This window comes from Jaculus jaculus, chromosome 14 (assembly GCF_020740685.1).
Source record: "Jaculus jaculus isolate mJacJac1 chromosome 14, mJacJac1.mat.Y.cur, whole genome shotgun sequence".
Classification (NCBI taxonomy): domain Eukaryota; kingdom Metazoa; phylum Chordata; class Mammalia; order Rodentia; family Dipodidae; genus Jaculus; species Jaculus jaculus.
In genome coordinates this window covers 21,511,983-21,522,837 of record NC_059115.1, presented here as the reverse complement: position 1 = coordinate 21,522,837, position 10,855 = coordinate 21,511,983, and the positions used below count along the sequence as shown (strand labels likewise).

The 10,855-nt window shown below is 56.1% G+C and overlaps 3 protein-coding genes across 4 annotated transcripts; all 3 read right to left on the bottom strand.

Moving 5' to 3' along the window:
* Nucleotides 1–48: 48 nt before the first annotated feature.
* On the bottom strand, nt 49–1,308 carry Lhb (luteinizing hormone subunit beta). Its single transcript, XM_004672258.2, has 3 exons — nt 832–1,308; nt 421–588; nt 49–291 (listed from the first exon to the last, which is right to left on the bottom strand). The coding sequence occupies exons 1-3, from the start codon at nt 844–846 to the stop codon at nt 49–51; spliced, it is 426 nt and encodes a 141-aa protein (XP_004672315.1). The 5' UTR covers nt 847–1,308.
* A 13-nt stretch (nt 1,309–1,321) lies between these two features.
* Nucleotides 1,322–3,661, bottom strand: LOC123454644. The gene is made up of 5 exons (XM_045133371.1): nt 3,506–3,661; nt 3,140–3,340; nt 2,879–3,040; nt 1,919–2,046; nt 1,322–1,649 (listed from the first exon to the last, which is right to left on the bottom strand). Exons 1-5 carry the CDS (start codon nt 3,659–3,661, stop codon nt 1,322–1,324), a joined length of 975 nt encoding a protein of 324 aa, XP_044989306.1.
* Nucleotides 3,662–7,060: 3,399 nt separating this feature from the next.
* Ntf4 (neurotrophin 4) lies at nt 7,061–9,768 on the bottom strand. 2 transcript variants are annotated; one of them, XM_004672257.2, is made up of 3 exons: nt 9,694–9,768; nt 8,570–8,693; nt 7,061–7,924 (listed from the first exon to the last, which is right to left on the bottom strand). In XM_004672257.2, the coding sequence occupies exon 3, from the start codon at nt 7,911–7,913 to the stop codon at nt 7,287–7,289; it is 627 nt and encodes a 208-aa protein (XP_004672314.1). In that variant the 5' UTR covers nt 7,914–7,924; nt 8,570–8,693; nt 9,694–9,768; the 3' UTR covers nt 7,061–7,286. The 2 variants fall into 2 exon arrangements, with proteins under 2 accessions (XP_004672314.1, XP_044990313.1); XM_045134378.1 differs by lacking the exon at nt 9,694–9,768 and adding an exon at nt 9,220–9,288.
* Nucleotides 9,769–10,855: the final 1,087 nt, after the last annotated feature.

The window sequence follows — 10,855 nt, the reverse complement described above, 5'->3', positions numbered from 1 at the left end:
TGGTTGATAAGCCTTTATTAGGAGGGAGGGTTGGGGCAGCTGCAGGCCTCAGAGGAAGAGAAGGCCTGGGAGGTGGGGGAGGTCGCAGGCCAAGGGTTGGGCCCTAGGGCCCCCGCAGTCGGAGCTGCTGAGGCGGCAAGGCCCGCAGCGGCAGCTGAGGGCCACAGGGAAGGAGACCATGGGGTCCACGCCGGGCGGGCAGCCAGGGAGACGGACAGAGGCGAATCGCAGCTCACGGTAGGTGCACACGGGCTGGGGCACCGGGGGCAAGGCAGCCGGCAGAACCCGCACCTGGAGCCCAAGGTGGAGGAACAGTTCTCAGGCCCTCTGCACACCCACACTAGCTCTGGAACCTGGCCAGCTATCGGCCCCTCCACCCCCATAGGACCGTCTTTGTCCTCCCCCTCCCCCGTGGCTCACCATGCTAGGGCAGTAGCCGGCACAGATGCTAGTGGTGACGGTTATGCAGACAGGGCAGGCTTCGTTCTCCGCAGCCAGGGTGGCATTGATGGGCCTACACAGTGGCCTCAGGGGGCCCCTGGAGGCCCACACCCCACTTGTGCTCAGCAGCAGCCACAGCAGCAGCCCCTGGACATGGCCAGTGCCTCAGGCCCAGCTCTCACCCTCGCATCCTGAGCACAGGGCCGGGGGCCTCCCCCGTCTTCCGCTCCAGACCCACCCCCAGCCCATGGCACCCCACTGGATATGCTGTCCACCCTTAGGTGCTGCGCTTCCCTCCTGCGGGAAGTCCACGGGCAAGGAGATCTTCCCAGGTTACCAATTAGAGCCTGGGTAGAGTGGGTAATTGCCTAGGGGCCCTGTGAATCTTACCTGGATCCTCTCCATTCTGGTGCCTCCCCTGCCTCTGCCACTTTGCTTTGTACTTGGGGGCTGTGGGGGCGGCAAGGCCACCTGGTGGCGGCACCAACCTGGGTAACCTGGACACTAATCCCCCTGGGGGCGAGTGGCGGACAAGGTCAGGAAGGCTCCATTGCCAAAGGGGGGGGAGACAGGTAACTTCACTGAACCTAGTTTGAGGCCAAGAGGTGAGGGACAGGGTCCTCGTCCATTGTGAGAGGGGGAACTGCGGGCAGAAAGGTACTGCTCTCAGGCCATGGGACTGGGGGCCATAGCTTCTGCCCCAGCTTGGGGGGATTCCAGATAACCCACACCAAATCCTCCAATTAATGCTAGGTATTTCCAGAAATGGGCGTGGTCTTGGCTACTTAACGCGTTGATTCAGTAAGCCCCGCCCCCGCCATACAAAGTCAAGGTATCTTCGGCGTTTAGCCTCGACTGAGAGGCGTGTCCGGGGCGGGGCTCAGAGCAGCTCCGCCTGTCCGCTCCCATAGCGCGAGTTCTGGGTGCGATATGCCTTGGGCACACTGTGAATGCCAGGCAAGGGCTTCCAGTGCGGGCCGCTCCAGGGCTCCTCCGGTGGGCAGCCGCGGTCCGGCAGGCTGAGTGGGGTCCCGTAGGACTCCTGAGCCAGGGTCAGCGACCCTCGGTGCGGCACCGGGCACGCGCGGGGCAGGCGGGTCCCCGGAGGTGCTGCAGTTCGCTGCCCTTGGTGACTGCAGCCCTGAGCCTTAGCCCTCGACCTCCAGTAGGGCGGCGAGTCCTGGCTCCAGTACCCGGACAGCTCCTTCCTGTGGGCGGCAGGGGAGCACTAGGAGTTGGCACACCCCAACTCTTGCATCTATAATCGGGGACCCATAAGGAGGGACGCGGAGCTCGAATTTCTGGAAACCCGCAGGACAGGAGCCTGGGGTCTCTGTGGGCCTCCTCTTGTTACCGAGGTCTGGAAGCGACACTCGGGATGCCGTGTCTAAGAGGCAGGGCTGGGTCTGAACTCTGTACCTAGCAGGGGGACACCCGAGAGGGTTGAGCACCCGCCAGAGCGAGCACACGGGCTCACTTCGGGTAGAAGCGGAAGTCGCGGGACGAGGTAGTCAGATAAAGCTGGAGGTGATCCAGGACGCCCCTATCGTATACTGTGAAGGGCCGGCCAGACAGCTCCAGGTTCCTTGTCCATGGGATTAGGGCCTGGGAGGTGGACGAGAAATTGGATACCCCATTTCAAGCCATCCTACTCTCAATACCTCCAAGCTGCTTGGGCTTTACTCCCCGGAACAGATTCGCCTGAGCCCCGCGCTCCAATCCAAACACTAGCAAGAATTTAAAGCCAAGCGTGGTGGCGCGTCTTTAATTTAATCCCAGCACTCGGGAAGCAGAGGTAGGAAGATCGTCGTGAGTTTGTGGCCACCCTGAGACTATATGTAGTGAATTCCAGGTCAGTCTGAGCTACAGTTAGTCCCTACCTCGAAAAAAGAATGTAACCTCAAACCGGCATTCACGCACATGGACAGACCCCTCCCAGTTCCGGCCTCAGGTCAAGCCTTCTCAAACACCGGAGATGAGCTGCATCTTGGGTAACAATACCACAAGATTTGTTTTGGTTTTTGAGACAGGGTCTCAAGCAGCCCAAGCTGCTAGCAGAGGGTGACTTCGAACTTCTGATCCTCCTGCCTCCACCTCCCCAGAAATTGGGATTACAGACGTGCTCCATCACACCCAGTTCATTCCGTGCTGGGGATTGAACCCTGGACTAAGTGCATGATACTAGGCAAGTACTCTACTCACTGAACTACATTCCTCGCCATTACAGCTAATCCCACTTCCCATCGTGTCTTTAGCTCATAATATTCTAGGTCCAGCGTACCACCCACCCCATAATTAGCTGCTTAGCCTTCAAACCTCTGTATCCTGACCCCAGCATCACACCTTTCCACCGTCCCACAGCGCGTCCTAGAGTCTGGGTCCAGGGTCCCTCATCGCGGACCCCGCTCCGCAGCACACGCCCCAGTGTGTACGCTACCTGAGAAGGGCCCCCGTGGAGGTGGTCCTTGAGCTCCAGGGGCAGGGGCTCCACGAAGAGAGGGCTGATCTGGTCCAGGCCCGGCGATCCGGTGTACTGTTCCTTCATCTCGCTGATGTGGTACTTTGTGATAAGGGGGGAGCGCCAACCCTGACGTCTTATCTGTGAGAAGGTGGCAGACCCCCAAGTGAGGTTGCAGAAAACCCAAGTGCAATGGCCAGCACTGTCGTCCCTGCGGACTTCGGAATCCTAGAACCTTACCTTCTCCACCAATGTCTTGATCCCCATTGACCGCCTAGGGTCCGCAGGCACTGCCGCCTTGGGTTGCGCGTAGGGCCCACTGTGCGACTTACACACGTGCGTCGAACCCGTGGTGGTCTCCCACCTGCTGATGACTTCGTCAAAAGCCCAGATGTGCGGATCGTGCTGCGCGGCAAGGGGCAGGTGCGCCGCCAGCGTAGACTAGAAAGAAGGCGCACAGGTCAAAGGACCCTAAGAACCAGCCTTCTCTTGACCCTGGCAACCAGGCTTTCAGAACCCTTCAGACAGGAGTGGGATCTCAGTCCATTCCCCCCTACAAGCATCCAGGTACCACTAGGCTCCTCCCTCTGTCCGGGGTCTTCTCACCTGTAAAGTGGGCGGAGGAAAGGGCGCGGACGGGATGCTGTGATGGGCTACCCCACTACTGGTAAAATACCATTTGGGCCAGAATCCAGGCACCTCAGTTCCAGACACGGCGCGCCGTGGGGGCCCACTGCTCACAGCTAGGGTGCGACCCGCCATAGTCCCACTCCCCACTCAAGAGCCAAGCAGGAGGTGGCTTGTTGTGCCTGTTGCCCCAGGTAACAGAACCCGCCCTCCCTGAGTCCAGCCAATGGCCGTGAAGGTAGAGAGTGTGAGAAACAGACCCGGGAACCGAGACAGGGACTTGGACTTGAGAGAAGGATGGGGACCCCGGGATAGAAAGGCGCGGAGAAGATGCATGTGGAGGATGTGGAGACTCCAAGACAGGGGAGGGCAGAAAGTTGGAGCCGGAGAAAAGAAACAAGAGGTCAGAGAGTGGTAGGCTGAGTAGCGAACAGAAGAGACAGGCTCAGAGGGGGAGGGGAAACCCATGCGATTTAAACACCCCTTTCCGGTGGGGTCCAGCCCTCTGCCTGCCTCCCCTTCTGCCAGGCCTGCGCGCCCTGGGGTAACGACTTCCAGACATCTCGAGATTCTCCCTCCTCTCAGTGAGGGCTGAAGGCTGGTCCCCAATCCTGTCTGCCTTTGATTTGGCTGAAAACTTCCACCTGGGTATGCTGAGGGGGCGCGGAAGGAGAACCGCGAATAGACACACCACACCGGGAAGTGCTTAGCAGAAAACAGGGGCGTGCACAGACATGAGACACAGGAAGTCAGAGAGACACAGAGGGAGGTGGCAAAATTGAGTGGGAACATGGCAATTCTTAGAGCAGAGGCCGCAGACCCTGGGGTAGGGGACGCTGGACTTAAAAAGAATGTCTGTGGGGAGATGGGCATGGGAGCCAGGGCTATTATCCCAGCACCGGGGAGGCTGAAATAGGAGAATCACCATGAGTTCAAGGCCAGCCTGGACTAGAGTGCCACCCTACCTTAAAAACGCCAAAAAAAAAAAAAAAAAAAAACCAAAACAACAACAACAACAAAAACCAAAGAACGGGAAAAATAAATAAATAAAGGTGCTAGAGCTGGGTGTAGTGGCACGACTTTAATCCCAGCACTCGAGAGGCAGAGGTAGGAAGATCACCATGAGTTCAAGACCCCCCTGAGACTATATAGTGAATCCCAGGTCAGCCTGGACGAGAGTGAAACCCTACCTCGGGGGAAAAAAAAAAGGCTGGAGAAATGGCTTAACAGTTAAGGTGCTTGCCTGCAAAGTCACAGAACCCAGGTATGATTCCCCAGAACCCACGTAAGCCAGCTGCACAAGGTGGTGCATTCATCTGAAGTTTGTTTGCAGTGGCTGGATGCCCTGGCACGCCCATTCTCTCTCTCTCTCTGTCTCTTTCTCTCTCTCAAATAAATAAAAATATTTGAAGGGAAAAAAAAAAAAGCCAGGCATGGTGGCACTCGCCTTTTACCCCAGAACTTAGGAAGTAGAAGTAGGATTGTCATGAGTTTGAGGCCACCTTGAGACTACATAGTAAATTGCAGGTCAGCCTGGGCTAGAGCATCATCTTACCTCAAAAAAATAAAAAAAGATAAAGGCTAGGTGGGATGGTACATGTAACCCCAACAGGGGAGATGGAGGCAGGAGAATCATTTCAAGATCATCCTCATAGACTCTGAGGCCAGCCTGGGTTACATGAGCCTACCTCAAAAGAACAAAACAAGGAGGGAGGGGCAGGGATATAGCTCTGTTGATTGGGTGCCTCTCTAGCCTAGGTTCTTCTACAGGGCCACACCATCCAGGCTCAGTGGTGCATGTCTGTAATCCCACTGCTGAGAAAGTGGAGGTAAGATCAGGAGTTCTAGGTATCAGGCCAAAGCCAGCCTGGGCTACATGAGACTGTCTCAAAAACAAACAAACAAAAAACCCTACCAGCACTTGGGAAGCAGAAGTAGTAGGATCAGGGCTGGAGAGATGGCTTAGCGGTTAAGCGCTTGCCTGTGAAGCCTAAGGACCCCGGTTCAAGGCTCGGTTCCCCAGGTCCCACGTTAGCCAGATGCACAAGGGGGCGCACGCGTCTGGAGTTCGTTTGCAGAGGCTGGAAGCCCTGGCACGCCCATTCTCTCTCTCTCCCTCTATCTGACTTTCTCTCTGTGTCTGTCGCTCTCAAATAAAAAAAAAAAAAAAAAAAAAAAAAAAAAAAAAAAAAAAAAAAAAAAAAAAGAAGTAGTAGGATCATTATGAGTTTGAGGCCAGGCTGTGACTACAAAGTGAATTCTAGGCCAGTTTGGGCGACAGCAAGACTCTATCTTGAGAAAAACAAAATAAAACAAAACACTAAGGTCCATTTGGGATGTGGGATAAAGGTACTCCAGGGAAGGGTTAGAAATCTGACTCCAGTTCCCATTCAGGGCTGATCTCTCCCACATCTGATGGAAGTCTATTCTCCCTGGATGCTGAAGCACTCAAGGAAGAGCTGTCTTCTAAGCCAGCACTTGCCCACTCTGGCTAAGTCAGTTTTCTCATTTAAACTCTGGCTCCCAGGTGCCTTGAGGCCTCCCTTCAACCATGTCCTCAAAGTCCTATGTCCAGTTGCTCCCATGTTCCTGTTTCTACCTTACCTGACCCACTTTTTTTTTTTTTTTCCAAGAAACAAGGTTTCACTATGAAGCTAAGTTTGGCCTGGAATGAAAAGCAATCCTCTTACCTCAGCCTCCCAAGTATCAACGGGCCTGTGCCTGCCATCACACCCAGCAGGAATATATGATTCTTTTTTTTTTTTTTTTTTTTTCTTGTTCTGAGGTAGGGTCTCAACTCTAACCCAGGCTGACCTGGAAGTCACTATATAGTTTCAGACTGGCCTCAAATTCATAGCGATCCTCCTACCTCTACCTTAGAAATGCTGAGATTAAAGGCATCTGGAATTTTTTTTTTTTTCTTTTTTAGACAGAATTCCTGTGTAAGGAAGAATGACCTAGACTTCTGACTCTCCTACCTCCACCTCTCAAGTGCTGGAAATTACAGACATGCTCCCAGTTCAGGGAGTGCTGGAGACTGAAACCAAGTCTGTGTATGCTAGGCAAGCACTCTACCAACTGAGCTACACCACACACACCCCCTTTTTTTTTTCAGACAGATTCTCACTGTAGCCCAAAGTGGCCTGGAACTCGCTCTGGAGCCCCGGCTTGCCTTGAACCCACAGAGACCCTATGTCAGCTTCCTCAGTGCTGGCCACCACATCCAGCTCCCATTACGACTACTTTTTTGTTTGTTTGTTTTGTTTTGTTTTTCGAGGTAAGGTTTTTGCTCTAGCCCAGTTGACCTGGAATTCATTATGAAGTATCAGAGTGGCCTCGAACTCTCAGCAATCCTCCTACCTCTGCCTCCCCAGTGCTGGGATTAAAGGAGTGTGCCACCATGCACAGCCCCATTACTTCTTGAAATTTCCTCTCCTGATCCCTCTTGCCAGGATGGGCCAGGCAGAGTCCTCTGAGGTTGGTCACCAGTTCTGATGGTCAAGTCTACAGGATTTGGGCTGAGGAGTCAGTATATTAGGGCTGATACAGCAAATATTGGCTATTATTATTATTACATCAAGTTCCTCCAAGAGAACTCTTATTCATCCTTTGACACCCCATTTCATCCCACATCTTGCACAGATTGAGCTCTCAAAATCAGAGGTGTGGTTCTGTGGGGTCTTAAGTTCACAAACCGAAGGCATGAGTACAGCAGGTGTCCAGCATCTAGCTTTGTTCTTTCTGTGCCTGAGCTTGGACCTCAGGCCCGGCCTGTCCGGCTAAGGAGTGTGCAGACACAGGCTGTATCAATCCGAATCCATCGCCAGCCCACGCGGCCCTGGGCGTCTGCTGTCAATGCCCGAACGTAGGACTGTTTGGCTTTGCATTCTGAGAGCCAGTGCCTCCTGTCCACTCCGCGACAGCCCCCTCCACCCACACCGGGGCCAACTTCCCCAGTGCTCTCGGCCTTGCAGCGGGTCTCGAAGAAGTACTGCCGAAGGGGGCTGCCGCCTGCCGCGGGCACCTCGCCCAGCACCTCCACCTCACGCCCACGCAAGTCCACAGCCGTCTTCCGGTCAGTCACCCAGCCGCTCACAGCGTCGCACACGGCCAGCTCACCCCTGCGGCTGGCTGGCGCTGTCTCGCTCACCCCACGTCTACTGCGGTTGGCGGGGTTGCCAAGTGGCTCCCCAAAAGCCCCAGACTCCAGTAGGAAGAGAAGAGGGGGTCCAGAAGGGGCACCTCTGGACAGGGCCACTCGTGGAGACAGGAGGTCCCACTCAGGAGCCAGAAATGGGGGCAGTGTGGAGGATGGGGAGTGGGGCTCCATGAGGACGCTGGGGAGGAGGAGGAGGATGGGGAGGGACCAAGGGGAGTGGGGGAGCATGTCTTGAGCACCTGAGGATAGAAAGAGAAAAGCTGGGGTTAGAGAAGTGGGTGGGCACCTGCGGGGCTCCTACTGCTTTCTAGAACTGTGGGAAAGCCCTTGGGGATACCCTGTGAGCCAGAACGTGGGCTTGCCAACTTCTAAGTTAGCAAGAATTACTCAAAGGCCAGGCACAGCGACTCACACCTGTGTAATCTCAGCACTGTGGAGGCTCAATGAGTCCCAGGTCAGCCCCGGCTGGAGTGAGACCCTGCTTCTTAATAACAGTAATAGTTACTCAAATATGATTACTTAACAGCCAAAGCTAGGTCTGGTGGGGCACTCGTGTGCAGAGGCAGGAGGATGACCGCAAGTTTCAGGGTAGTCAGGGCTACATAACAGACCCTGTTTCAAAAAGGAGGGGAACCCACAAGGAAAAAATCAGGTTCATAGAAATTAGTGAATTGTGCAAGGTCAACAAGGCTGGCACAGGCTAGATTTGAATTTAACTTCTGTCAAGCCTCCTGCTCTTACAACCCAAAGCAGCCTGGGCTATGCCACTGATGACTTGGTTTCTCTGCATGTGACACTGATCCAGAGAGTGGGCACTGGGGCTTTTCCAGAACACTCTAGGAGCTTGTGGAAGACAAGAAGTAGCAAGTGAATGAATACCACACCTATCAGCAGCACCTCCTCCACCTCCAAGCTCCAGGTGTGGGGGCCCCCAGGCTCCTCGGGGCCCCTGTGGAAGATATAGGTGGTCCACTCCCTGACATGGCAGGAGAGGGAGGGAGCAAACACCTGGGGTGGAAGGAAATAGGTTAGGTAGGTAGATGGGGAGGCGGGTCTGAACCCAAAAAACACTCCCCAGAGTTCTCCAAAAGCATAGGGTACCAGAGTCAAAGCCCTGCCCCCTTGCAGAGCCCCCCATCCCTGCACAGGTGATAGCCCTGGACAGCAATGGGAAGCAGATGGGGGAGCTGAGAGGAGTAGGGGGAGATGATGGAAGAAAGGGCATCCCCTCCCCCCATGCCACTACCAGACTTGGCGGGGACGGGGCTGGCCTGGACACCCGGGTCGGTGCCTGCCCACACTCAGGGTTCTGGGTCCCCGGAGGCTGCTTCCAGGAATGTTAGCTGCACGCGGGACAGGCCAGGGCCCGTCCAAGACTCTGACTGCGCATACCTGGAGCGTCTGCCGGGCCTGTCTCCGAGTTCGGGGAATGGGAAGTGTGGGCGTGTGACAGGGGCAAGGGTTGACCACACCAACACAGGGAGTGTGGGTGCCCGCCGTCTCCTTCACGCTAGCCGTCCAGGTACTATGTTACCTCTCTCCTCAGAGAAGGTGTCCAGGTGGCCATGCCCTTCTCCCACAGGACTAGATGTCCTGGCCCCCAGGAGGCTCCAGGAGACTGAATTTCTTGGTTCCCAGCTGCCTCCTCCTTCGGACCAGGAGTCCAGACCACAGCCCGCCTCCTTCAGATGGAGTCTAGCCCCAGCCTCCTCCCCGGGACCAGGAATCCAGACCCCAGCCCTCTCTCTCAGACGTAGGGGTTCTGAAGTTGCGGCCCTTCCTTGCCTTGCTTACAAAAGAGGAATCCCAGGATACTCCCCCAAAAGATTTGGGCTGGGGTCCCCCACTCCTGAGTCCCTGCTCGGGATCCCGTTCCAGGTCCCTCCTGCCTCAGTTTCCATCGCCAAGCCCCGCCCCCGACGGCCCCGCCCCCGCCCCTCCCCTCCCTACCCGGGGGCAGGGCGACCCGGACGCCAGAATCCCGCGGGAGGAGGCGCGGAGCTCTTACCTGGGGCGCCCTCCTCTGCTCCCGGGCTGCCCCTGGCGCGACGACGGCTCCTCCTCCAGCTCGCTGCCTGCTCGCCGCTCTCGCTTGGGAGGGCCTGGGGCGGGGGCGGGGGCGGGGCGGCGCCCGACGGCGGAGGAGGGGCGGGGGAGCCCGCCTTGCACTACCGTGCCCGGACCTCGGAAACCCAGCCCGGCCCGCCGCAGTCCCGCGTGTCGTGCCGCAGCCCTGCTCCCTCTCTCAGGCGAGACCAGACCCTGGCCCTCCTCCTTTAGTTGCAAGAGCTCAGGCTTGGTCCTACTTCCTCACACCCAGGAGTCCTGGCCCCAATCCTTCTCACCTTAGAGTCTGGAAACCAAACCCTGGCCTTCCTCCCTCACACCCAGTAGTCCAGGTCTCACCCTCCTCCCTCAGACCCAGAGGTCCAGGCCCCAACCCTCCTCCTTCAGACTCAGGGTCCAAGGGCCCCCATCCTCCTACCTCAAGCCCAGAGGTCTAGACCTAGCTTTAATCCTTCAAACCCAGGGTTCCAGACCACGGTCCTGACTTGGACCCAGGAGAGCAGACCCGGCCTTCCTTCCTCAGACCTAGGGGTTCAAAACCCAGCTCTGCTCCTTCAAATACAGGGTCCAGACCCTAAACTCTCTGGGATTTGGGGTCAGACATGTAATCCACTACCCTCTTTGCTCAGTTGTGCAGGTTCCCACCCGCTGTTCACGTCCCCTCTCAGGAGCTTCCTGCTAGACATTAACCAGCTGCGTTTGGGCAGCGATAAGGCTAGATGCCTGGAGACAGTAGATTTGAGGGACTCCCCCACACAGTCCTCTCTCCTGGAATTTCCTGGGTGGGGACTGGGAAGAGGGTCTTGTCCTGAGCTCAATATTTAGAAATTCAAGGTATTGCAGGAGTCAGAATACACTTAGTGAATTGTAACAGATGTGGGTAGAACAGAGGAAAAAGAGGACAGAGACCTAGAGAGAGGAGCCAGATACCTAGAGGGAGGGCAGACTGCCCAAGAAAATGGACAGGGTTCTGGAAACAGACCATAAACAAGAGAAGTATCATGGGAGTTAGACAGTTCTGGGACATGGGTGGCAGGGCCCTTCACCCTGTCACATCCCCACCATGGGAGTTCGGCTCCTCTCCCCCTGAACTATTTTAGGAG

Bases quoted from the DNA above. Each gene is read 5' to 3' on its own strand.
- LOC123454644 (XM_045133371.1), bottom strand. From the start codon at position 3,661: ATGGCGGGTCGCACCCTAGCTGTGAGCAGTGGGCCCCCACGGCGCGCC. The intron at 3,041-3,139 runs GTAAGGTTCTAG...ACCTTCTCACAG, and splicing joins TCAAGACATTGGTGGAGAAG to ATAAGACGTCAGGGTTGGCG. The intron at 2,047-2,878 runs GTAGCGTACACA...TCCACCTCCCAG, and splicing joins TCCACGGGGGCCCTTCTCAG to GCCCTAATCCCATGGACAAG.
- Lhb (XM_004672258.2), bottom strand. The intron at 292-420 runs GTGAGCCACGGG...CTTGGGCTCCAG, and splicing joins CCGGCTACTGCCCTAGCATG to GTGCGGGTTCTGCCGGCTGC.
- Ntf4 (XM_045134378.1), bottom strand. From the start codon at position 9,252: ATGGCCACCTGGACACCTTCTCTGAGGAGAGAG. The intron at 8,694-9,219 runs GTAACATAGTAC...CTTCCACCCCAG, and splicing joins CACCTTCTCTGAGGAGAGAG to GTGTTTGCTCCCTCCCTCTC. The intron at 7,925-8,569 runs GTGTGGTATTCA...TTCTATCCTCAG, and splicing joins GGAGGAGGTGCTGCTGATAG to GTGCTCAAGACATGCTCCCC.